Below are 27,654 nucleotides of genomic sequence, written 5' to 3' on the forward strand. Positions count from 1 at the left end.
ATTACCAATTTAATCACTGCTGGAGGCATGACATTACAAAAATCTGGCTGGAAGTTCTAACAGATTATGAAGACCACCTAAGAAGACTGACCAAGAAATGTACAAAACAATTAATACTGTTTCGCTGCTATCAAAGACACTCAGATTATTTTACATCAAGTGAAGCAAAGAATTAGTAGCTTCACAGTGCCACCTCTAGGAAATGTAAATACAATAGCACAATTAGTAATGCACATGTGACTTTTTGTTCAAGGCATATATCCTTGGGAAAGCCAGACATGATAAGGAGAACAAAAGAAACATTAAAAAATGAAATGAATAAAGATTTAAACTCTACCCTTGTGCATGCTGAGCAATAACAGAATAGGCATATAAAATATAGCTCTTAGTAATGGTGATATTATCCTGGGATGTTCAATACTAGACTGAACAGCCATACGGAAAATGTCTATGGCCATGAATAGTCACATAAAAGAAGTGCTCCTGATGCTAAGACACCTAGCCCTAGCTTCATGCATTCATGGCAATCTCAAATAAATAAGACTTTTGAGGCTAGGGGTTTGTAGCCACATAATAGAAAAGATGCTGAGTTTTTTCCCCCTAACAATGATGGTGTTTTGTGTGACTTTGAAGATATGCTAGCAAGCTAACAATATGTTTTCTAAGAAGTCTAGTAGCCATTGTTAGGATAGCAGACTTCAAATCAACTTAAATTTAGACATAATAGATAAACTATTATTTAAATCATAATGAATAAAAACCTCTGCCTTGTACAGAGGCATTTATGCTGAGCATAGAAATACACCGGCATTCTTCTCCTATAAATGCAACTATAAAAAAGATTAGCTATACATTTAAAGTGTCTTACTGGTCTGAAACGGATTATGGTACATTAAATCTTCTGTCAATTGTGTTGGAGTAAGAAATAAGGAATATATTTTCATGTCAGTGTCCTGTGTATAGATATTCCAGCTCATATAGAGAATAAAAATCCCTAAATAAGATAAAATCTTATTCTAAATGCTATTAAAGATTTTAGATTTTTTAAATAACTGATGTTCTTTTGAAATTACAAGTGCAAAGTTAACCTCCTTCTTTCTAGTAATAGAACTGAAAATATGTGCAGTTAGGAAAAATAAAAATTTTAGCTTGACCTCAGTTTTAAAGCTTGATTCATAGATATTAGTCATTTAAATATATCACAGCCATTATTCATAAACATATAAGTATAATCTTACATCATATACATTTTAATGATGATACAGACATAGGGCACATATATTTATTAAAATTATGGGAAAAGTTTCTACTTATCAGAGATTACCAAAATGATGTTTAGTATTTTTTACTAATTGGATAGTAACTGCTTCTTTTATAATCTGGAAAAAATCTAGTGATCTTATCTAAACCTGCTACAATTATCAGCATGACAGACTAGTTCCATCTAAATCAATATTTTCCAATTAACATCAAAAGTACAAGGTTGATGTCCCACCCCTTCATAGCAACAAAATACCTGTTAAAGACTTAATTTGCAAAAAGAGCAGCTTGAATTCTTCTGGTTTTTACCAAATAAGCTATTTGGATTCATTACCAAAGACCAGTGAAAAAAAGTCACTATCTTTTTTGATTACTGATCTTTACAATTAACTTATGGTCTGATCAAACTGAAATTCCAAATAGACAGTTTTCTTCAGAGGATTCAAATATTTCTGCAAATCTCTGAAGATCCAATGACTTGTTGCTAACTTGAGGTCTGATCTTGCTAAGAATGGGCTCCTATGCCAATTTTTGTAATGGGTCACTCACTATGCTTGTAGATTAAATATCAGGCAAAAAAATTAATGTTTTATAACAACACTAGAGGCCCAGTGCATGAATTCATGCATGGGTTGGGTCCCTCTAGGTGGCCTGCAGGGATCGGGCTGAAACCTGCAGTCCAATGCCGCGTGCAGCTCCTACCTGCCGCTCCCGCTCATCCTGGCCCCACTGTGCCTGCCACGGCCTTGTGTCCAATCAGTCCTGATCACCATGAGCCCTGCGTCTGGCGCCCTCCCAAGGGGAGTGGCCTGCAGGATTGGGCTGAAACCGGCTCTCCGACATCCCCCAAGAGGTCCTGGATTGAGAGAGGGGCGCAGGCCAGGCTGAGGGACCCCACCGAAGCACGATCGGGCCAGGGAGGGACCACAGGAGGGCTCCAGGGCGTGTCCAGCCCATCTTGCTCAGTCCTTATCGGCTGGACCCCAGCAGCAAGCTAACCTCCTGGTTGGGGCATCTGCCCCCTGGTGGTCAGTGCACGTCATAGCGAGTGGTTGAGCAGCCTTAGCATATCATTAGCATATTACGCTTTGATTGGTTGTTCAGTTGTTCTGCCGTTTGGTCTATTTGCATATTACCCTTTTATTATATAGGACTGTAATTCATTTCTTTTAAAAAAGCTTCCAACATTCCTAAAAAAACTTCCAGGTGTTTAAAAACTATCTGCAGATATTCTTTTTTAAAAAAAAATATTTTATTGATTTTTTTACAGAGAGGAAGGGAAAGGGATAGAGAGTTAGGAACATCGATGAGAGAGAAACATCGATCAGCTGCCTCCTGCACACCCTCTACTGGGGATGTGCCTGCAACCAAGGTACATGCCCTTGACTAGAATTGAACCTGGGATCCTGCAGTCCACAGGCCAGCGCTCTATCAACTGAGCCAAACTGGTCAGGGCCTGCAAATATTCTTATGCTACATAATTTACAGCTGAAAAAACTAAACACAACATTTATAAATTCATTGATTTTTAAGTGAACAGACAATTAGATCAGGGGTTCTCAACTTGTGGGTCGCAACCCCTTTGGGGTTTGAACAACCCTTTCACGGGGGTTGCCTAAATACATCCTGCATATCAGATATTTACATTACGATTCATAACAGTACCAAAATTACAGTAATGAAGTAGCAACAAAAATAATTTTATGGTTGGGGGTAACCACAACATGAACTGTATTAAAGGGTCGCGGCATGAGGAACGTTGAGAACCACTGAATTAGATTGAAAAAAGATATCCCAATTCTTGTTTTAGACTTTCTATTTAAAAAACAGATTTTATTCTTTCTTAAAAATATCAAAGTAATAATTAAACTTATATGCCATTATTCTTTTGATAGGTTCAAAGTGCTTTACAAATGTACTAACAATTCCAAGGGCTGCGGGTAGCAGGACTGTCACTTCTTATTCTTAGTGTATTGACCCTAAACTTTAGTACTTCAAATGCAAACATCTCTTTCAGCTGACTATGTAATTATATGTTTTATTAAATGTAATGATGGATTTATTACATGTATTTTTAAAAAGCAATTATATTAAATGCAAAGTAATAAGCAAAATAGTCTGAAATAGACTAGCCTGTTAAATTCTATTTGTGCATTTCTTGGGGAAAAGAGTGTTTGGGGAACTTGAGTAATGAAGAAAAATAATAAAAAAAGTACTTTCTTGAAAAAAAAAAACTATTACATTTTTTCTCAGAGTTTGTGTTTATATTATATAATCAAGGAGGCTCCTTTGGATTATATAATGGCTAGACTGTTGAACCTGTCAAACTCCTGAATTGTGCTTTGAAAAAATGTGGAAAACAATGAACAAAATATCACATCTGAAATTTACATTGATAAAATGTAACATGAAAACCAGGATAGAGCAATTGAAATAAGAAACAAAGAAATATTAATTCGGAGCAATGCAATGGCTCCTATAGAAAAATAATTTCAGGAAACACCTGAAATAGGTTAAATGAACACCTAAAGGCACAGAGATACAAATGACTCATGTAACTACTTTCCCTAAAAAAGATCTAAATGCAGTATAAACTTGTAGCAAGTTCTCATTAAAACATACAATGTGACAGTCTTGATAAAAATTAAGAAATTAAAAAGGTTTATAGTATCTGTATGTGTAAACTGCTTTTCAAGAGAAATTATAGTTCAAAACTTTCTTGAGAATAACTTGAGTCTGTACATAAAGATCCACCAGATAAAATTACCAAGAGTTGTTTTTAGGGCCTTAGAAACTTAGTTTTCCTAGCCTTCCAGCCTAAAGCTATTCTAATTTATGGAAGAGGGAATGTTTAGTAGAGTGGTGTGATTCAAAGCAGAGTTGGGAGCTGAGGTCCTGGAATACGGGAAAAGCAGGTGTGTTTAAGGATTTTGGTGTGCACATATATTAGCAACAAAGAAAAGTATCATAATGTAGGATTCAAGAATAGGAAGACAAGGATGACACAGGGAGCCTTAAATCCCAAAGTGTCAAATGTCATATCTGTAACTGACTCAAGAAAAGGAGATGGACACTAACTTCATCTGCCTAGTAATAATTAATTCTGCTTTAAAGACTTTCAGAGCTGGGTTGGTGTGCCTGGGTTGGTTGAGCAATATCCTGTGTACGAAAATTTGCTGGTTCGATTCCTGGTCAGGGCACATACCTGGGTTGCGGGTTTGGTCCCTTGTTGGGGCATGTACAGAAGGCAACCAACCAATGCTTCTCTCACACATTTTTTTCTCAGAGTTTGTGTTTATATTATATAATCAATGTTTCTCCATCCCCTCCCCTTTCTTCTCTCTAAGCATGTCCTCAGGTGAGGATTAAAAAAAAAATCATAAAGACCTTCAGAGAGACATTTTCTTCCTGTTTACAAACCTTTACTACCAAGACACTTCTTTCAGCAACCCCAAATTTTCATGTTTAAGCTCATTTTTTTTTAAGTTGACACTGTTCCCTCCACTTATTCACTGAACAACATTTACTTAATACTCGGTGATGAGGATACTTCTTGGTATTCAGCTCATAGTTGAGTGTGAGAAATAGGTGTGTAGTAATTAGGTTATTATATAGGATAATGTGACAATAGAAATATGCACAACATATTAGAAAAAGGTACAGGAAAGGAAATCAACTTTACTGCTAGGAGCCATGACAAAGGTGCTTGAAGAAGAAGTGATATTTCAGTGGAAGCTAAGAAGGGAAGAAGGGCATTTCAGGGAGAGAACAGCAAATACTTGCACAGGAACAAAGAGTATACCACATTCTCTCTGCAAGCAACTTACTTGAGTGGAACTGCAGAGTGAAAAATAAAAGAGATGAAAGAAGTTAGAAGGGTGGGAGGGGGGCGGGGAGGGGGAAGGGTGTGGCTAGGATGTGTAATAACCTTGCATGAAGCCATGTTGAGTAGTTGGAAAGTTTATTCTCTTGGCAGAAGTTGCTAAAAAGTTTTTGAGCCATCATATACTCAAATTAGTATTTAAGCTATTTCCCAGTTTTCTCTTCTTTATATTTTATATGCCTATCTTTCCTTATAAGTAGATCTTTTTTTCAATCCTTTAACACTTCTCCAAATTCTCTGTAAGTTCTCACTTTCAGCCTAGAACCAGGTAAAAAGTGTGAAAAAAAAAAAAAAGTAACCTATACTGAGTGCCGGATATTGTCCCATGTACTATATGCAACATCAATGAGTAAAATAGCTCTACTCATTTTTTTTTTTTATTGTTATGTTCAACTTTACTTACAGGATGTTAAATCCTTACAACTAAGGTTTTCCCCAGAAAAAGATTAATGAAAACATCAATTGCTTTTCAGACTTGATAGTTGCTGCTTTGAAAGGTGGTTTTACACAAATACTAAATTATCAAAAAAAAAAAATCCTTTATAACACAATGAATCACTTTTGTTTTGGTATGCATCCACATCTCAGCAATTAGTGGTCCTAAACAGAAAAGTGGAAAAATGCAACCATTTGCCAGGAAGTAAAGCCTGCCAATTTTGGGGTTCTGCCATGCACATCGAGGTGTTTTTTTTTTAAATAAATCTTTATTGTTCAGATTATTACAGTTGTTCCTCTTTTATCCCCCCATAGCTCCCCTCCACCCAGTTCCCACCACACCCTCTGCCCTTACCTCCCCCGCACTGTCCTCATCCATAGATGTATGATTTTTGTCCAGTCTCTTCCCGCACCCCCCACATCCCTTTCCCTCCAGAGAATTGTCAGTCCACTCCCTTTCTATGCTTCTGATTCTATTATATTAACCAACTTACTTTGTTCATCAGATTTTTTATTCACTTGATTTTTAGATTCACTTGTTGATAGATGTGTATTTGTTGTTCATAATTTGTATCTTTACCTTTTTCTTCTTCTTCCTCTTCTTCTTAAAGGATACCTTTCAGCATTTCATATAATACTGGTTTGGTGGTGATGAACTCCTTTAGCTTTTTCTTATCAATGAAGCTCTTTATCTGACCTTCAATTCTGAATGATAGCTTTGCTGGGTAAAGTAATCTTGGTTGTAGGTTCTTAATATTCATCACTTTGAATATTTCTTGCCACTCCCTTCTGGCCTGCATAGTTTCTGTTGAGAAATCAGCTGACAATTGTATGGGTATTCCCTTGTAGGTAACTGACTGCTGCCTTTAAGATTCTTTGTCTTTTACCCTTGGAATTTTAATTATGATGTGTCTTGGTGTGTTCCTCTTTGGATTCCTTTTGTTTGGGGTTCTCTTTGTTTCCTGGACTTGTGAGTCTATTTCTTTCACCAGATAGGGGAAGTTTTCTGTCATTATTTCTTCAAATAGGTTTTCAATATCTTGCTCTCTCTCTTCTTCTGGCACCCCTGTAATTCGGATGTTGGTACGCTTGAAGTTGTCCCAGCGGCTCCTTACACTATCTTGATATTTTTGGATTCTTTTTTCTTTTTGCTTTTCTGGTTGGGTGTTTTTTGCTTCTTTGTATTTCAAATCTTTGACTTGATTCTTGGGATCCTCATGTCTGCTGTTGGATCTCTGTATATTATTCTTTATTTCAGTCAGTGTATGCTTAATTTCTAGTTAGTCCTTTTTCATATCCTTGAGGGTCTCACTAAATTTATTGGCGGTTTCTAGAAAATTCTTGAAAAACCTTAGAACCGTGGTTTTGAACTCTATATCCAGTCATTTGCTTTCCTCCATTTCTGTCATTTGTGATATGTTCCTTTGTCTCTGCATTTTGACTACTTCCCTGTGTTGATAGAGTGATTTTGTGTGCGAGGTGTCCTATAGGGCCCAGTGGCTCAGCCTCCCCAATTACCTGAGGTGGACACTCTTGGTGCACCCCTTTGTGGGCTGGGTGCACAGTCTTGTAGTTAAGCCTTGATTGTTGTTGGTGTCACTGGGAGGAATTGACCTCCAGGCCAACTGGCTGAGAATCAGCTGTGTCTATAGTGGGAGAACTTCTGTGCTGAAGACACCCTTATGGGGCAAGACTTTCTTCAGTGGGGCTTTGGTGCTCACTGAGTCTGCCCCCTGAGTGTGTCCCTTATGGATCTGAGGAGTTGTAATCTGGATGGTCCCAATCTGACCACTGGGTACAATGGCTCTTGGATCTCTAAGGAGTGCTAATCTAGCCTCTGCCTGAGGCTTCTCAGCAGGAGCTATGGAGAGATCTGCAGATTCCTCTTGTTTGGGGTTTGGAGGTGCTCAGATGAGGCCCAGCTGTGAAGCAATGCAAGCTGCTGTGGGGCCTTGGGCCTTCTTTTGGATGTTCTGGGTCTCTCTGATCCAGCTGCAGTTTGTTAGGTAATTTTAGATCTCAAAGGGCCAGCCCATTCATGTGCTACAGCCTCTCCTCGAGTTCTTTCTTAATCCCTGCTGAGGACCATGAGAAGCTGCAGCACCAAAACCAAAGTATGCACCAAATTCAAGGTTTTGTTCCAGTTGTCAGATTCCAAACTAGACCCAAATGGGTTGCAAAGATGACCAAATGAGAGCTTTGTTTAAAACTTCAATTTGTAGAAGCAAAAGCAATGATAGGAACAACAACAAAATTCGTTCAGAGGAATCATATGTGCTTATAAGTGTCTTCTGTGGCCATCCTGAGCTTAACAAACAAACCTATCAGCTGATGATGACAGCAGAGAGTGGCAGGGCTGTGGACCCAATTTTCATTTCCTGGGCTGCTGGAGAATAAATAAATGTGGTTCCAAAACTAAATGAGGTAGGTCAGAGCCTCTTTCCAACCTTACCTGATGGCTTCTGGCCAAAGCAAAGGAGTGTCATGGAAAGTGTTGGGTGGTGATGGTGCAAGAAAGGGACTTGAAGAGGAGGAAGGAGGAAGCAGCACCCCTCGATATAAAGGTGGTGGGGGAAGTTATGGGGAAAGCCCTGAATTCCTCACCAAAGGCCAATTTCAGAGGGGAGCAGAGGGGGTTACAATCTATGCTTCGTCCAAGGGTGGTAGTAGAGTGGGGAAAGGATGGTGACTCAGAAGGGGAAGGGGCATAATTTAAGACTTAAAAAGAAACCAGGGGTGCAAAGGAAGCATCCATACACACCCAGCAGTAGTCCCACAGGCTGTGACCTGAAACCTTCACGTCTACTCTAACAAGCCACCCCAAGCTGGAGGGCTGCTGCAGACAGGAAGGGGGGGGGGCGGGGGAGGAGAGGGAGAAGGTAGAGCCCCCAGGCCATGTAATCAGCAGCAAGGTGATTGTGTGATGTGTCTTTTCACAGTTGAGTTAGACGTGCCCCACTAGTTATGATGGGAATCAATTTAAATATACTTTCTTGATCCCAGAAGTTCAACTATGTGGACAGTAGTTACACTTGACAGGATGATTTGTTATAGCACAACTTATATATTTCAAATGGACAAAAATTAGTATCATTTACAGTATCTTAAGATAAACTGCCTTTGAGCGGGAGCTTCCTTTCCAGTACTTTGAGGTCTACAAGACATATCTAGAAAATGTACGACTGTGGAAAATGAAGACTGCTTAAATCGAGTGGGGGAGGGGCGGGCCTGTGGCTTTCTTGTTGATTAGTTGCTGTAACAGTCCTTCAGGGGGCTGAGGGAGTTTCATGTTTTCTTTAGAGATCATTAGGCGCCGAAGCTCCTGCAGGACAACTTTGATACTATATGAATTCTGCCATTTTGCTAGCACTGATATGGCTCTTGGGCCCACCACTCCATTAGAACTATTAACTCTATTCATATTAATTTTTGTTACAAATCTTACAAAGGGGGGTGCTTCTGGGTATTTAGGTCCACATTCTATTTTAAGGCTGTATATTCGGTTTTCATAAATTGTCATTTAGAGGGATTAAACAGCATCAGAGGAGGTTCAAATATATAAACTGAAATCATGGAGGCCCAATTATCATCCCTGTCCATCTTGTGTCATGTCTTCGTCATCTTCTAGACCCCAGCTAACTGTGCCATCTCCTACCCCTTTCTGGCCTTCTTCGAGTTCTTCCAACAGTCGGAAATTGCAAGGGACTTTTACTCCCGAGCCCGTGGTGGCTGCCTACTCATTCTTATTGGTATGTATCAGGTACTAAATCAGTGGTCTCTTAAGAGTAAGTAATAATAAACTCTCCAGTAAACTCTTGAAGATTTGAGGTCAGTATCCCATTTAGTCAAGGCGTAAGGTCACTCCTGGGTAAAAACTTTTTTTTTTAAGCTCACTGGAATTCTCAGTTAAACTAAGAACATAAAAAGCATTGGTTAGCAGCAGATATATCTCTCCCCATCTGCAACTTGACTCTCAGAACCATAGCATACCTATGAAGGGCAAGGTAATTTACAGTAAATTTAAGAATAAAAGCATGATAAATTAAGGCACAGATTAAAGAACACAAGCAGGTGAAATAGTAGCAATCAGTTCACTAAATTAGGTGCCAGCTTATTTTTTTTAATTAGACCTGCCTTTAAGTTACCAGAAGTCTTGATTTCTCCAGAGTGAAAAAGGATGCTGACACTGAAGTGGGGGTGGCATTAGTCATGGTTCCCTTACCTCCTTCACAGTGGACATTTATTAATTTGAATGTCACACAGGAAGAAAAAAATATTTGCCTCCATTTTAAAAATGGAAAAAAACACTTAAAGAGATTAAGCAATTTCTGGTTTTAGTATCATGTAGTTCACATTCAATTGCTCTAGAGATCCCCTTTTTCTTTAGTCAGCCAAGTTGGCCATACTACTTTTGTAAAGCCCAGATTTCAGGATCCCCAAAAGACCATCAGGGAGCCAGCTGAGTCCGATGCAAAAGCAGAGTCTTTATTCAAGCTAGCTTGGGCTCCCCATCAGCCACACTCACCGATGCAGCGGCAAGCGGCCAAGAGAGCGCGAGAGACCTGTGGGAAGAGGGGTTTAATAGGGGGGTTGGAGTAAGGGGAGGAGAGATGACTGTGGGCCCTGCCGATCGGCCAGGTGCAAGTTGGGGTCTTGTTACACAGGATGTGGTTGTGTCTATGGCGCGCACGTCCCTTGATTGTCATTGGTTAGTTTAAAGAAATCCTAGGTGTGGCTAGCAGAGGCTTGGGCTTCCGGGAAGAAGCTCCTTGCCGAGCACGTGGCTAAGGCTGCTGCCCAAAAATGGAGGATCCGGGGTAAGATGGAGGGCATAGCCCTCGCCCTTTCACTTTTCCAAAATATGGACAATACTGCTAAATAATTCATATATATATATACACACACACACACTATATATACATATATATATATATATATATATATATATATATATATATATATGAGCTACCTAGAAATTATAAAGAAAATGATCAAATTAGGAAAAGCACTATGTTCTTCAAAAAGATATCTGCTGGAGGCTAAGTCCAGCAGGTCATAATAAATGCGAGAAGTCCTCAAAAAGTTGAATGGACATATTCAGCAGGGCTGAAAATCTGCATATTGTTACTTGCTGCTGGAACAGCCGAAGGCAGCTCCCCCAACATGATGGTCCTTATTGTTTACTGGACCTTACCTTTGATATGTATATCTGCTTGGCTAAAGGGCAAAGTATGGGAATAAAAAGCCGTGGGTCCTGGACATTCGTGGGTCCGGACATTTGGACATTCGGAGAGCCCACTTCACTGGAAAGTGGAGCTTCCCCTGGCTCCCCCATGCCTCCCAAATTTATATTTCTTGTATAGTCTCTAATCCATTTATGCGCAGCCCTTCTCCAGATTCCTGAACCCTTGCTGTGGAAAAGACTGCGGCAGATATCAACCTAATATCAAGTTACACACTAAACTAAAAATCAAGAAAAAAACTGGTAAGGTCTAACTTCTATATTTGTGAAACTGGAATTATCTGACATTTTACATTCTTTTTAAATCACTCCTTAAATCATTTCAATATTAGCTAAAAGCCACAGAGTATCATGTCAAAACTAGAACAACAGTCCTAGAATGTATTAGTTCAAGAAACTGATGCAATTGTCTTATTATACAAAATAATTACATTACTATATATCAGCAAGGAACATCTATATAGGGCTTGACCTATCTAACCGAGAAAGAGCTTTTAAATTGAGCCTAAACAATAACTGAAAGAGGTTGCAACAATTTCTCCCGTGCCACCTGTACTTCTTACAATGTAGCTTTGAGGCTCCTCCCATGGAGCGATACAGTTCATGTCTCTGCTTCTTAAGCCTGAGTGGAGCCTTGTATCTGCTTGGGTCAACAGTAGGACAAAAGTCATGTTACATGACATTTAAAGCTAGATCAGTGATGGCGAACCTAGGACACGCGGGTCAGAGGTGACACGCAAACTCATTTTTTTGGTTGATTTTTCTTTGTTAAATGGCATTTAAATATATAAAATAAATATCAAAAATATAAGTCTTTGTTTACCATGGTTGCAAATATCAAAAAATTTCTGTATGTGACACGGCACCAGAGTTAAGTTAGGGTTTTTCAAAATGCTGATACGCCGAGCTCAAAAGGTTTGCCATCACTGAGCTAGATCATAACAAAGCCATACACATTCATTCACCTTACTCTCTTGGACACTTGCTCTTAAACCCACTCACCATGCTATGAGGAAGCCCAAACTAGCCCAAGTGGAGAGACCATATGGAAAGGCCACATGTAGGTATTCCAACTGACAGTCCAGCAAAGGTCCTAGCTGAAAACCAGTCCACACATCGTGCAACAGAAATAATCCATTCCTATAGTCCTATCTCAGTGGTCGGCAAACCGCGGCTCGCAAGTCACATGCGGCTCTTTGGCCCCTTGAGTGTGGCTCTTCCACAAAATACCAAGTGCGGGCACGCACATACAGTGCGATTGAAACTTCGTGGCCCATGCACAGAAGTCCGTTTTCGGCCTGGACGAGTCTATTTTGAAGAAGTGGTGTTAGAAGAAGTGGGGGGTGTCAGTCAGTCGGTCGGTCGGTCGGTCGGTCGGGCAGCGCAGGCGGGCCTCGGGGATATGCAGTGCAGGGGAAGCGCACGCGATTCATGCACGAATTGTTGAGTGAGCCAGTCAGTCAGAAGTCTCATTGTGCAGTGGTTAGTGCTAGTTGCGTCTGCAAATCACGCTCGGGTGACAAAAGTACCTACTCAAAGCATAAAGTTACCTGTATTTTTCCAACCAGCTGCAAATCCTACAGGTATTTTTGTCATCAATTTAAGAATTGTAATTATTTTGTGTTGGTGGCTTTATTATTATCAAATGAAACATTTTTTTAGGTGCCCTGTTTGACATGGCTACAAAGAAGCAAAGAAAAACGAAAGACAAAACCCTGAATTTAGCCGAAACCGGTTTGGCTCAGTGGATAGAGCGTCGGCTTGCGGACTGAAAGGTCCCAGGTTCGATTCCGGTCAAGGGCAAGTACCTGGGTTGTGGGCACATCCCCCAGTGGGAGATGTGCAGGAGGCAGCTGGTCGATGTTCCTCTCTCATCGATGTTTCTAACTCTCTATCTCTCTCCCTTCCTCTCTGTGAAAAATCAATAAAATATATTTAAAAAAAAAAAACAAAAAAAAAACACCCTGAATTTAAAGTTGAATGTACCGAGACTTTCGAGTTTATTCAAAACTTAAATGGCCTTCCAACCTGTCTTATTTGTCAGGAAAAATTGGCGCATAACAGGAAATCAAATTTGGAGAGACACTTTACAACTAAACACGTGTTATTTAGTACTAAATATCCTGTCGGTGATTCAAGGAAGAAAGCAGTTGAGGAACTTCAGAAGAGTCAAAAAAAATCAAGTTCTGTATTTAATTACTGGATGCAATCTTCCAACAATGTTAATATTGCAAGTTTTGTGGTTAGTCAAGAGATTGCTAAGAGAGGAAAACCATATACAGATGGCAAATACATAAAAAGTTGTTTTATAAATGCATCCGAAGAGCTATTTCGGGATTTTAAGAACAAAGCAGATAGTCTAAAAAAATTTAAAGAGTTACCATTGTCTGCTAAAACAGTGAAAGATAGAACAGTCAAAATGTCTTCGAATATAACCAACCAGCAAGTCAAAGATCTTAAATTGGTTTCAGCTTTATCAATAGCAGTTGACGAGTCTTGTGACATAAATGATACAGCGCAAGTTTCACTTTTTGTATGATTTATTTCATCTACAGGTCCTAAAGAAGAACTTTTAGGATTATTGCCACTCAAAGGTCAAACACGTGGAGAGGATATAGCAAATGCTGTAATTGAGTGCATTGAAAAACATCATATTACACTCGATAAAATTGTCTCAATTTCAACGGACAGGTCGAAAAGTATGACCGGCGTAAGAAACGGGTTTGTTGCTATTTTGAAAGAAAAAAATAATCACGAGATACTTACTTACCATTGCATCATTCATCAAGAAGCACTTTGTGCGCAGACATTTCCAGAAGAAATTTGCAAAGTTATGGAATTGGTGATTAAGATTATTAACTCCATTATAGCTAGAGCTCTTAATCATCGCCAATTTAAAGAATTTTTAGTTGAAATGGAGAGTGAGTACGCAGATCTTCTGCTGCATAACAAGGTACGTTGGTTATCAAGAGGAAACGTTTTGAAACGTTTCACTTCCTTATTAACAGAAATTAAAGCATTTCTCCTTGAGAAGGGTGTTCACTATCCAGAACTAACGAATGATCAGTAGATCCAAAAATTTTATTTCATGGTAGACCTTACGTCTCATCTAAATCAGCTTAATTGTAAACTACAGGGGAAAGGAAGCACAGTTTTTTCGATGTTAGAAGAAGTTATTTCATTCGAAAACAAATTATCTCTTTTTGCTCAAGATTTTGAAAGAGAAACTTTGATTCACTTTCCAAGCCTGTTGAAACATCGCCAAGAAAATAATTCTGATATTGACATTGCTATTTCAAAACAACACTTTTAAATATGAGGGAAGCTTTTCTCAACAGGTTTCAGGAATTCAGAAACAGCAAAGCGACGTTAGCCTTTGTTTAAAAACCTCTCAATGCTACTGTAACAGAATTAAATTTTTCTCCCTTTAATATTAACATGGGCAACTTTGAAATGCAATTGCTGGATTTAAAAATCAAAGAACTGTGGAGCTTGAAATTTGAACGTCTTTGTGCTGATATAGAAATATTGGAGAAAAACAAATGTGAACTTAGTTCACAGCACAAGTGGTCTGCTTTGAAAGAACTGGAAAAGAAAGATATGTTGATTTTTAACACCTGGAATAGTATTCCTGACTCATATAATCAACTGAAAAAACTAGTGTTTGCTGTTCTTTCCTTATTCGGGTCTACATATTTATGCGAACAATCATTTTCAAGCATGAACCTTATCAAGAGTAAATTGAGAAGTCGTCTTATTGATGAGAACCTGGAACTGTGCCTAAAATTAAAAACAACAACATACAAACCTGACTTACCCAAACTTTCCAAGGAGATGCAAGGCCATTGTTCACATTAGTGTTTGTCAGTCACTGTCATGATTTAATTTTATGGATATTGTAAGGTAAATTGTAAGGAATTTAATTTTATCAATAAATAATATCGTTATTAAGTATATCAAGTTTTATTCAACGGACCTATAGTTTAGCTAAGACTTAAAACTTTAAGTAAAGTTTATTAAGTTAATTTTAGGGAACGTTGTGGAGTGAAAGAAGATGCAGTGTCGAGGATTGAGAAAGGTATGTTGAGATGGTTTGGACATATAGAGAGGATGAACGAAAGGAGATAGAGGAAACAAGTATACAAGACGAGTGTGGATGGGAGAGTTGGAAGGGGTCGACCTCAGTGAACGTACCTCAATCAGATTGAGGACGTTTTTAGCAAAGGCCAGCTTAGGAGTACCCTAATTAATAACAATGTACCTACCTATATAGTTTAAGTTTAAAAAATTTGGCTCTCAAAAGAAATTTCAATCGTTGTACTGTTGACTAATGAGTTTGCCGACCACCGGTATCCAATTAAATGTATTTATAGTATTGGATACTAAAAAAAACCACAAAAAACTAATGGAAAACTTATTTGAAAATATCCTTTGTAATCTAGAGCTGAGAATAAGACTGCATAATGTGACATAAATATCCCTTCTTTTATAGCCATTTTATAATAAATAACCAAATCAAAATTAAAACATTATGTAAAAATAAACAAATTGATAACATCCCTGACTGAAGATGAAAGAAGATACTTTCCAATTGGGGAACATTTCCCTATTTGTGTCCTCAATAGGGAGAAATTAAGAAATGCATTCCTGAATTGCTCAAACTCTGCTTGGGGAATTGTAATCATGAAACCTACCAAGAGCAGAGAATTCCTTTAAAATTTTCAAAGAAAAAATATGTATTATCATTAAGCTGACAAATGCATGTATTATTTAAAATTAAATGCGTGTGACTATTCTTGTTTTAAGAGAGAAATGGAGATTTGATATGCATACCATGGAGGATACGAGTGATTTCACAGAGAATGAACACACCCCAGAGAATGATTCTGAAAAAAGCCTGTGATAGAATAGACATATAACTCTAGGGTCTATGCTGTTTCCTTCTGCATGTTGCCTAACACCCACCTCATCCTCACCCTGTGCACCACCCCCAGCCATCGCAAATCTCCCTCATCCTCAGACTTAACCTCTCTCAACCTCATGGCTTTTCCAGGAGTTGGGTGCTCTGGTCTAGGGTAAGAATGTCCACTTCAAACATCACTTAGCAATTTTTCTTAAAAACTGAAAATGTAATTGTTTCTTTTTATATACAACATTAAAAATAACCCAGCAGTTAATGTGTGATGTCACATATGTAGATCAAAATGGCAGGTCCAATACACACCTCTAATTTTGCTCCCTCCCATTAAAATGGCAATAAAGAGATTTTTGCTTTTAAAGACATAAATCCCCATCAGGGGGGCCCCCACTGGCACCCGTGTTGGCTGGCCTGGCACCACCCGCTCGCCAGCCCCGCCAAGTGGCGGGGGGATTGTGGGGTGGTGCCATCCCACTCTCTGGCCAGCCACGCCCCCAACCGCCACCTGCTCACCAGCTGGACCCACCCCCTGCTATCACCACCAGTCTCCTCCCTCTGCAGGCTGACTGGCGGGGTGATCGCGATCACCCCCCGCCCCCACACTGCCTTGGCTGGCCTGGGGCCTGAGAGCTGGGGGCAGCTCCTGCATTGAGCGTCTACCCCTGGTGGTCAGTGTGCATTGAGCGTCTACCCCTGGTGGTCAGTGTGCATCATAGAGACCAGTCTTTCCACCATTTGGTCGATCTGCATATTAGACTTTCATTATATAGTATATCCAGAATAGGCACATCCATGGAGACAAAAAGTAGACTCGTGCCTACCAGAGGCTGCGGGGGAAGAGGAAGTGGGGTTTCTTTGGGGGACGAGGAAATGTTCTGGAATTAGATAGGGGTGATTTTTGCACAACTTTGTGAATATACTAAAAACCACTGAACTGCATACTTTAAAAGGGTGAATTTTATAGTTTGTGGATTCCATCTCAATAAAAAATGAAATAATGTTGCTCTAATTCTTACAATGAAATAATTAGAAAAATAAGAAAATTGAGCCGAAACCGGTTTGGCTCAGTGGATAGAGCGTCGGCCTGCGGACTGAGAGGTCCCAGGTTCGATTCCGGTCAAGGGCATGTACCTGGGTTGCGGGCATATCCCCAGTGGGGGATGTGCAGGAGGCAGCTGATCGATGATTCTCTCTCATCGATGTTTCTAACTCTCTATCTCTCTCCCTTCCTCTCTGTAAAAAATCAATAAAAAAATATTTAAAAAAAAGAAAAGAAAATTGAATCAAAAAGTAAGAAACAAACAGGGACACCAATACACAGGGTCTCTGTTCCCGAGACACATCAAATTCTTCACATGGTCTCCCTGAAGTAGCCCCCCCCTCCCCCCACCCCAACAGGGCTTGAGAGAAGGAGGAGTATAGTGCAAGTGAGCTCCCTAGTCTGGAGAGCCTATCAGAAGAGACCCTAGAACAGCGTTTATGGAGAAGTGGGAGAGACTCTCAATTAAATAATCACAAATGTGATCAGTGTGATGAATAAAATGGTACAGGTAGCTGTATTTCTGATAGTCTGAGAAGTCAGTGGTTGGTGGTGGTTGCCTTGGGGATATTTAAATTAAGACCTAAAGAATGAGAGAGGATTAGGCATGGGAGAGGGGGAGGGAGAGGGGGAGGGAAGGGGGAGAGGCAGAGGGAGAGGGAGAGGGAGAGGGAGAGGGAGAGGGACAGGATGAGGGAGAGGATGATGTTGAATTCACACTAATATAATTTAGTTAAAACTTGAAGTTTTACTTGGTAAATAAAAACTTTAAGTAAAATTATTAGTGCCTTACACGAAATAGATGACCAATAAAATATTTTTTGAAAGTTTGAAGTAGTAAATAAATAGACTGAATGAAAGGATAAATACCTTTAAAAGTTAGGACACTTGAATTCTAAACCTAGTTTGCCATTGTCTGCAACCCCAGATGAATTTAAACACCCTTTCCTAACTCACTTTTTTTCTCTCTACAATGATAAAAAACAATTTGTAGCCCTAACCAGTTTGGCTCAGTGGATAGACCATCGGCCTGCGGACTGAAAGGTCCCAGGTTCGATTCCGGTCAAGGGCATGTACCTTGGTTGCGGGCACATCCCCAGTGGGAGGTGTGCTGGAGGCAGCTGATTGATGTTTCTCTCTCATCAATGTTTCTAACTCTCTATCCCTCTCTCTTCCTCTCTGTAAAAAATCAATAAAATAAAAAAAACAATTTGTAGTCCTACTTTACAAGGATATCAGAAAAATAAATAAGCACGATGCTTTTAAAATATAATCTCTGAAGTCAAATTGTTTAGGTTTAATTCTTGGCTCTCTTAGCTGTGCGACTATGGGCAATTCATTAATTTGTGTGGCAGTTTTCTCAACTGTAAAACAGGGAAAATACTTATACAATTGTTGTAGAGATTGAATGAGAAAACCCATGTGAAAGCACTCGAACCCTGGCTGACGCACAGTACAATGCTCAATAAACATTAGATGATGATTATCAGTATATGTAAATTTTGCATACAGGCAAAGTAATTTTTAAAAATCTACTTGACAGACAAATGGTTTGAATCTCAGGTATTCTGAATTTTGAATCAATAGTTGAAAAACATAAAGCTGTAAGTCTTCCATATTTTTAGACCTGAAAGAATTATAAAACAAAGCTTATCACAAATATGCTATCAACAAACAAAATAACTTCCTTTTTAGAAAGAATATTCTTTCTGTGACTATTCACTTGGATGGTGAACCTTCTCACCCATCAAATCTTAGTTTAAATATCCCCTTCTCAAATCACTCAAGCTCAACTTACTCAAATTATCCTTTACTAGATCATGCAGCTTTCAAACTCTGTAGTTATATACTTATTATTATCGGTCTCTTCCCACCAGAATATAAACTCCATGAGGGAAGTCCTTTTCCTTACTCTGAATATACTCAGTTCAGACACTCAATTAATGTCTGGCAAATGTCTGAATCAACGAATTGATGATGTAAAAGATGGAAATGAAAAAAGATGGTATAAAGGCTACAAAATTTATTTCCATAAAAAAAGGCCCTCTAGATGAGTGTTTCTCAAACATTTTTAACATGACCCACAATTAATATATTTTATATCACATATATAAAACATATATATGTGATAAACACACATATCCACAGAATTAAAACATTTCACACAAAAATGCTATACTTACTATGTGTGATGAATTCTGATATTTTCTATTCCATTCTATTATATTCCTTTATATTAAAAAATAATTATTGTGGCTCACTACACTGATTTTATATCATGTTAATGTATAAAGACTTGAAGTCTGAAAAATGATGCTTGAAGTCAGAGGTTATTAAGTTGATATCTGAAAGGTATTTTAAAAAATATGCATGGGAAGGAAGAAATAAAACTGTCTTTACTCATAGATGACATGATTGTCTATGTAGAAACTGAAAAAAAATAATAAAGAAAAACTTTTCTGGAACTAATAAGCAATTATAGCAAGGTTGTAGAACACAAGGTTATTATACAAGACAATTGCATTCCCATATGACAGCAATGAACAAATGGAATTGGAAATTAAAAACACATCGTTTACATTACACCCCCCAAAATTAAATGATTAGGTATAAACCTAACAAAATATGTACAAGATCAATATGAAGAACTCTGGTAATGAAATAAAAGAACTAAACAAATGGCGAGAGATTCTATGTTAACCTAACAAAATATGTACAAGATCAATATGAAGAACTCTGGTAATGAAATAAAAGAACTAAACAAATGGCGAGAGATTCTATGTTAATGGGTAGATACACCCAATATTGTAAAGATATGATTTTTTTCCAACTTGATTGATAGATTCAATGCAATCGAAATGAAAATCCAAAGAGTTATTTTGTGGCTATTGGCAAACTGATCCTAAAGTTTATACAGAGAGGAAAAAGGCCAAGAAGAGCAAACACAATACTGAGGGAGAAGAACAAAGTGGGAGGACTGACACTACTGACTTTAAAACTAACCACAAAGCTAGAGTAATCAAGACAGTATGGCATTGGCAAGAGAACAGAAAGATCAGTGGAACAGTACAGAAAGCCCTGAAATAAACCCCACAGATATAGTCAACTGACCTTTGACAAAGGAGCAAAAGCAACACAATAGAGCAAAGACAGTTTTCAACAACTGGTGCTGAAACAATTGGATATCTACATGCAAAAATATAAATCTAGACACAGATCTTACGCCCATCACAAAACTCTATCAAAATGGACTGTGAACCTAAATCTAAAACACAAAACTCTAATATTCCTAGAAGACAATATAGGAGTTATATGATGTCTTTTTACATAGAACAACATCAAAGGCATGACCCATAAAGGAAAAAGCTGGATTTCATGAAATTAAAAATACTTCTGCTCTGCAAAAGACTAAGTGGAGAGAATGAGAAAACAAACACAGACAGAGAGAAAATACATGCAAAAGACACATCTGATTTAAAAAAAATTGTTATCTAAAATATACAATGAATTGTTAGAACTCAACAGTAAGAAAATAAACAACTTTATTTTAAAATGGGCCAAAATTGCCCTAACCCAGCAGTTCTCAACCTGTGGGTTGCGACCCCATTTGCGGTTGAAGGACCCTTTCACAGGGGTTGCCTAAGACCATCCTGCATATCAGATATTTACATTACGATTCATAACAGTAGCAACATTACAGTTATGAAGTAGCAACGAAAATTTTATGGTTGGGTCACAACATGAGGAACTGTATTTAAAGGGCCAGATGGTTGAGAACCACTGCATAACCGGTTTGGCTCAGTGGATAGAGCATCGGCCTGCGGACTGAATGGTCCCAGGTTTGATTCCGGTCAAGGGCATGTACCTTGGTTGTGGGCACATCCCCAGTAAGGGGTGTGGAGGAGGCAGCTGATCGATGTTTCTCTCTCATCGATGTTTCTAACTCTCTATCCCCTCTCACTTCCTCTCTGTAAAAATAAATAAATAAATAAATAAATAAATAAATAAATAAATAAAATAAAATAGGCCAATGACCTTAAGAGACACCTCTTCCTATGAAGATGTACAGATGGCCAGTAAGCATATCAAAAGATGCTGCACATCACATGTTAGCAGGGAAAAAGAAGACACCAGTGAGATACAACTACACATCTATTAGAATGGCCAAAATTTGGAATACTGACAACACTAAATGCTGGCAAGGATGTGTAGTTGAACTCTCATCCATTACTGGTAGGAATGCAAAATGGTAGTCACTTTGGAAGATAGTTTGGTGATTTCTTACAAAAGTAAACATACTTTACCATACGATCCAGCAATTGTGCTACCTGGTGTGTACTCCTAGTTGTTGAAAACTTTTATCTATACAAAATCTACGTGTGGATGATTACAGCACGTTTATTCACAATTGCCAAAACTTGGAAGCAACCAAGATGTTTTTCAGTAGGTGAACGGATAAACCATGGTACATTCAGACAGTGAAATATTATTCAACACTAAAAAGAAATAAGCTATCAAGCCATGAAAAGACATGGAAGAACCTCAAATACATATTGCTAAGTGAAAGAAAACAAGAAAAGGCTACATACTGTGTGGTTACAACTAAAACATTCTGCAAAAGGCAAAATCATGGAAATAGTAAAATTATCAGTTTGCCAGGGACTGGGAATGGGGAGAGGGCTGAATATGTGGAACACAGGACTTTTGGAGAAATGAAAATACTTTGTATACTCTAATAATGGATGCATGTCATTATATATTTTTCCAACTCATAAAATGTACAACACCCAAGTGCAAGCTGAAATGTAAACTATGGACTTTGAGTGACTATAATGTGTTAATGTAGGTTCATCAGTTGTAAAAAAATGTGTCATTGTGGTGGAGGATATTATTAATTGGGAGGTTGTGCATGTGTGGGTATAGGGCAGCCGTGGGCAAACTACGGCCCACGGGCCGGATCCGGCCCGTTTGAAATGAATAAAACTAAAAAAAAAAAAAAAAGACCGTACCCTTTTATGTAATGATGTTTACTTTGAATTTATATTAGTTCACACAAACACTCCATCCATGCTTTTGTTCTGGCCCTCCGGTCCAGTTTAAGAACCCATTGTGGCCCTCGAGTCAAAAAGTTTGCCCACCCTGGTATAGGGGATTATGGGAAGTATGTACCTTCCCCTCAATTCTCCTGTAAAACAAAAACTGCTCTAAAAAATATTAATTAAAAAAAAAGATGATGCAGTTTTATGTATATGTGGGTTTGCTGGTAGGGCAGAGTTGTCATCATGGTTTTCAGATTCATGAAGAGCTTTATGGCCCCCTAAGTCTAAGGGCTTCTATTACTATATGTTATTATCTGTGAAGCACTACACAAAACTATATAAAAAATGTGATTTAACAGGGATGGCAGTATATGATAGGAAAAAACATTTTGATTATGAAGTCTGATGAGGCTGAGGTTCAAATCATTTACTGACTCTGCAATCTTGCTTACCTATCTATGAGCCTTAGGTTTTTTTTTTATCTGGAAAGTAGCTTGAAAATCTTCTTCATGGGTTAAGTAAAATAAAAATTATGTAAAACATCCATTATAGAACCTGGAATATTTGCTAGGCATTCAATAAGTGATAGGCATAATTATTAAATTCTAGTATTTTCAACAAAATTAACTTCCATGGAAAAAAATACAATCTTAAACAAAGTACAACTAAATTATAAACGTATATTATTGAAAAAATAGATTATTCATGTACGTGCAGAAATTATTTTCCAGGATCTTACTTTTCCTCATAGCTAACACCACTGTGTAGAAATCATCACAACATGCTCCTCCAAGTATGATTTTGTAAGTTCAACAGTGTAACAAATACCCACAATATACAAAGTATGTAGAAAAGTAATTTAGCAAAAATATAAATAAATTTGTACCCTCATCCCCATGATTACAACGAACAACTTATGGCATTTTTAAAACAATGATCCTCACATCACTTAGCTGCCTGTTGCAGAGTGCTGTGGCTGAGTTGGTATTCTGCTTATTCCCTGCCTTTAAAGCTGCATCTCTTCTCGCTTGCTCAAGCAGAACTCTTGCTCTTTCTTTAAGTTCTTCTTGTCGAGATAACATTCGTTGCTTAAAAGCAAAGATACAGAATTAGAAGCCTCAAAAATAAACAAACAAAACCCCAAGAGCATGTATTCTACATTTCTAAACTAATCAATGGTTATACAACCTGTCAAATTAATAGTGTTGCTTCAATCATAGGTATCCTTCATAGTCAAGGAAGAGGTGATAAACAGTAAGCCTATTATTTTATTTGGTGTCATATAAAACTTCATTATAAATTTCCTGTGTATATCATTTTTGGGTCTCTTTATATTTTAATAGAACAATTTAAAAGCTTTTTTCTGTAATCTTAAGCAAGGAAGAATTTTTTAAAAACTGAACAAGTCAGTGGTTTTTAGTATATTCACAACGTTGTGAACCACCAACACTATTAATTCCAGGACATTTTCATCAACCAAGGTTTTAAGAGGATGTTAAGTTCATGTTCATAAGACATAATAGAATAAAATTGGTCACTGCATTTAAAATGGTTACAAATCAACACTTTTCTCGAAACAGAAAGAATTAGTGAAATGAACACTGAATTTGCAGTCTAAATATCAGGCTGTTAATCCTGATACACAATTTAACACTGAACAGGTCACTTAAAAACTATACTGTATTCCATTACATGATATTTAAGAACTCTGGAGTCAAATATCAGTTCCATCACTTAATTGTGGGCAAGTTAATCAAACTGTCTAACTCTCCATTTCCTCATTTATAAAGTGGGAATAAAAACAGACCAACTCTCATTAAGTATACTATAAAGATTAAGTGAAGTAGAATAATATACTGACGATTGGATAAATGTTAACTATTATTATATTTTTAAAAATCTCTCATCTTAAAAAAAGGGGAGATCATCTTTAAGATCCCACAAGCTCTACATATGATTCTATAGTCCTTTAGGGATTTCAATCAGCTACACGGGTGTAGCAAAAAATTGCTTTCGTGTTTAAAACACAAAAATACAATTTCTTTCTGATTATAAATGCAATTTATATTAATTATAGAAATTTTAGAAAATATATAAAAGTAAAAATAAAATTGGAGGCATCACGCTCCCTGATTTCAAACTATACTAGTATTATAATGCTATAGTAATCAGAACAGTACGGTACTGGCATAAAAACAGAAACACAGATCAATGAAACAAAATAGGGAGCTCAGAAATGAACCTATGAAATTGGATAGTCTCTTCAATAAATAAGTTTTGGAAAAACTGGACAGCCACATGGTCAAAAAAGTACAAACTACCAGGTATAAAATAAATAAGTCAGGGAAATGTAATATAGAGCATGGTGAATAAATCTTAAAACTCTAATTACAAGAAACAAAATTTTTAGTAACTATGTCTGGTGACATGAAAACAATTTTAAATGGTCTAGTAATCTATTAACATAAATGCTTCATATTTTATTTAACTCATCTTATTGCATATTTAGGTTGTTTATATTTTTCACTATCATAAACATGCTTTTATGAACATCTTTATCCATAAATTCTTTTTTAAATTGAATTTATTGGGGTGACATTGGTTAATAAAATTATATAACTTTCAGGTATATACTTCTACAATACATCATCTGTATATTGTATTGTATCTCTAACTCTCCTTTTACCCTCTTCTACCTCCCCCTACCGCCCTTTTCCTTCTGGAAATCACCATACTGTTGTCTGGGTCTATGAGTCTTTCTTTTTATTCCTAATCCCTTCACCCTCATCCAGGGCCCAACCCCCACCCCTCTGACATCTGTCACTCTGTTCTCTATAACTATGAGACTGATTCTGTTTTGTTGATTAGTTTATTTTGTTCATTAGATTCCAAATGTAAGTGAAATCATATGGTACTTGTCTTTCTCTGACGAGTTTATTTCACTTAGCATAATACTCTCCAGGTCCATCCAAGCTGTTATAAAAGGTAAGATTTCCTTCTTTTTTATGGCTGAGTAGTATTCTATTGTGTAAATGTACCACAGGCTTTTTTTTATCCTCTCATCTACTGATGGGCACTTGGGTTGCTTCCAAATCTTGGCTATCCTTCCTATATAATAAAAGCCTAATATGCAAATTGTCCCCTCGACCGGGTGTTCGACCAGGGAGTGGGGCAGGCTGCCTCCCCCCCCCCCCCCGGTTGGCAGCAGCAGCAGGCAGCCCGGAGAAGGGAGGCCCTGGCCAGAAGCCGCTAGGGACCCTACCTGTGCACAAATTTCATGCACTGGGCCTCTAGTTATAAATAATGCTACAATATGGATGCAATGAACATAGAGGTGCATATATTCTTTCCAATTAGTGTTTCAGATTTCTTTGGATATATTTCCAGAAGCGGAATTGCTAGGTCATAAGGCAGTCCCACTTTTAATTTGTTGAGGTAATTCCATATTGCTTTCCACAGTGGTTGCACTAATCTGCAGTCCCACCAACAGTGCATGAGGATTCCCTTTTCTCTACTTTCTCAAGAACACTTGTTGTTTGTTGACTTATTGATGACAGCCATTCTGACAGGTGTGAGGTGATATCTCATTGTGGTTTTAATTTGCATTTCTCTGATGATCAGTGATGTAGAACATCCTTTCATATGACTATTGGCCATCTGTATGTCCTTTTTTGGAGAAGTGCCTATTCAGGTTCTTTGCCCACTTCTTAATTAGATTTTTGTGTTTTTTTGTTTTGTTTTGTTGTTTTATTTGTATTGAGAGTTTTATAAGTTCCTTATAAATTCTGGATATTAAGCCTTTATCAGATGTATTGATGAATATGTTCTCATTCAGTGGGTTGTCTTTTTGTTTTGTTAATGTTTCCCTTTGCTGTGCAAAAATGTTTTCATTTGATAAAGTCCCATTTGTGTTTTTTTTCTTTTGTTTCCCATGTCTGAGTTGATATATCAGAAAAAATATCCCGAAGAGAAATGTTGGAGATTTTATTGCCTATGTTTTCTTTTAGAATTTTTATGGTTTCGAGTCTAACATTTAAGTCTTTAATCTATTTTGAGTTTACTCTTGTGTATGGTGTAAGATGATCAACTTTCATTATGTTGCATGTTGTCCATCCAAGTTTCCCACACTTTTTATTGAATAGACTATCTTTACCCCATTGGGCTCTCTATTCTGTTCCATTGATCTATATGTCTGTTTTTATCCCAGTACCACGTTATTTTGATTACTATGGCTTTGTACCTTGTAGTTTATTTTTTAATCCTCATATTTATTGATTTTAGAAACGGAGGAAAGGGGAGAGAGAAAGAGAGAGGGAGGGAGGGAGGGAGGGGGGAGAGAGAGGGAGAGAGAGAGAGAGAGGGAGAGAGAGAGGGAGAGAGAGAGAGAGAGGGAGAGAGAGAGGGGAAGAGAGAGAGAGAGAGAGAGAGAGAGAGAGAGAGAGAGAGAGAGAGAAACATTGATGTGAGAGAGAAAAATATTAATTGCTTGCCTCCCATATCCCCAACCAGGGATTGAACTGCAACCTAGGTATATGTCCTGACTGGGAATCAAACCCACAACCTTTAGGTGTATGGGATGATCCTCTAATCAAATGAGCCACCTGGCCAGGGACTTGTAGTAAATTCTTATGTACAGTTCTGAATATCTCCTTAGGAAAAATTCCTGGAGGTAGAATTTATGAGATTAACATTTTATGCAACTTAATGTGCATGGCTAAATTGGCTTTCAGTAAAGCTATCTGCTTTACATATGAAATATGATTATTCTTAGTGCTATCATCATAAAAAAAAATGAGATATTGTGACCATAAAATTTATGAGCATAGACTTTGGAGCAAGATAAGGTTGGGTTCCAGTCCGAACATTAGTGCTTATTATATGATCTTAGGCAACTCTGTAAACCCCCATTTTCCATATATAAAATAGGATTCAATCACTTACCTCCTTAGTTGTAAATTTAAGAAATGTGTAAGATATACAATGGTAATCTCATGTATGAGCACTCAAATGTGCAACATTATGACTTTGCCAAGTCTCTATAGTCACACTACATTATCAAATTTCCTCTAATCTAATACCATTATTAGATTCACCATTATTTTATGAACTACTAAGAAAGAACACTGTCAATTAAACTCTAACATACTATTTATTATAAGTAACATCTTGATTTCAGAGAATTATAAAAAGATGCATATCTTAAAACTGATGAAACACAGTACAAAAAAGAAAAAGAAAAACATTTTTAGGTGTTCAGAATTTAGCTGCTATATAAAACACACACACACACCAAACCCCAAAACACCATCTCTGAAAAGTTAAAGAACAACAAAAACAAAATCTATAAAGCATCAACATTCATATTAAAACTATTTAATGCCAAGCAATACTTTTGCCAAGATAATTTAAATTTATCCAAAATAAAATTTTGACCAATAAACTAATGGTCAATAAACAAACATATATAGAGTTGTAAATAGTTGCTACTTCTATCATCCTATGGATTTACTGTACATGACTTCAGTCATCTGAATAAAATCACAGCATGATAGAATTTTATGGCTAAAAGGGCTCTCAGAGATAATTTTATTTTACATATATGGAAAATAAGATTTACAGAATTTAAATGGCTAGTTAACAGTTAACATGTTACTAGCATGTTAATCATTGGCAATGCGAAAATGAGAATCCAGGTTTAGTGATTCTCAGTCCAGAGTAATTTAAAATTCTAAATATTAATTAATTTCTATATTTAACTAAACCTATTTACCCTAACAATCAAAATTAAAGCTCTGGCCAGATGGCTCAGTTGGTTGGAGCGTTGTCCCATGCACCAAA

At 37.5% G+C, this 27,654-nt stretch overlaps 1 protein-coding gene and 1 pseudogene across 2 annotated transcripts in view; both read right to left on the reverse strand.

The window, feature by feature from the left end:
- EHBP1 (EH domain binding protein 1) overlaps positions 1-27,654 on the reverse strand; it is a 471,942-nt gene that overhangs the window by 81,456 nt on the left and 362,832 nt on the right. Inside the window, exon 19 of the mRNA XM_081100594.1 lies at positions 22,761-22,904. Within this exon, the coding sequence (XP_080956720.1) occupies positions 22,761-22,904 (144 nt within the window). The remainder of the gene's footprint in view (positions 1-22,760; positions 22,905-27,654) is intronic.
- On the reverse strand, positions 8,825-9,098 carry LOC308525763 (ubiquitin-conjugating enzyme E2 variant 1-like; annotated as a pseudogene). Its single transcript has one exon. The product of its transcript is annotated as a ubiquitin-conjugating enzyme E2 variant 1-like (transcript).

This window comes from Myotis nattereri (genome assembly GCF_964212035.1).
Source record: "Myotis nattereri genome assembly, chromosome: 10".
Taxonomy (NCBI): domain Eukaryota; kingdom Metazoa; phylum Chordata; class Mammalia; order Chiroptera; family Vespertilionidae; genus Myotis; species Myotis nattereri.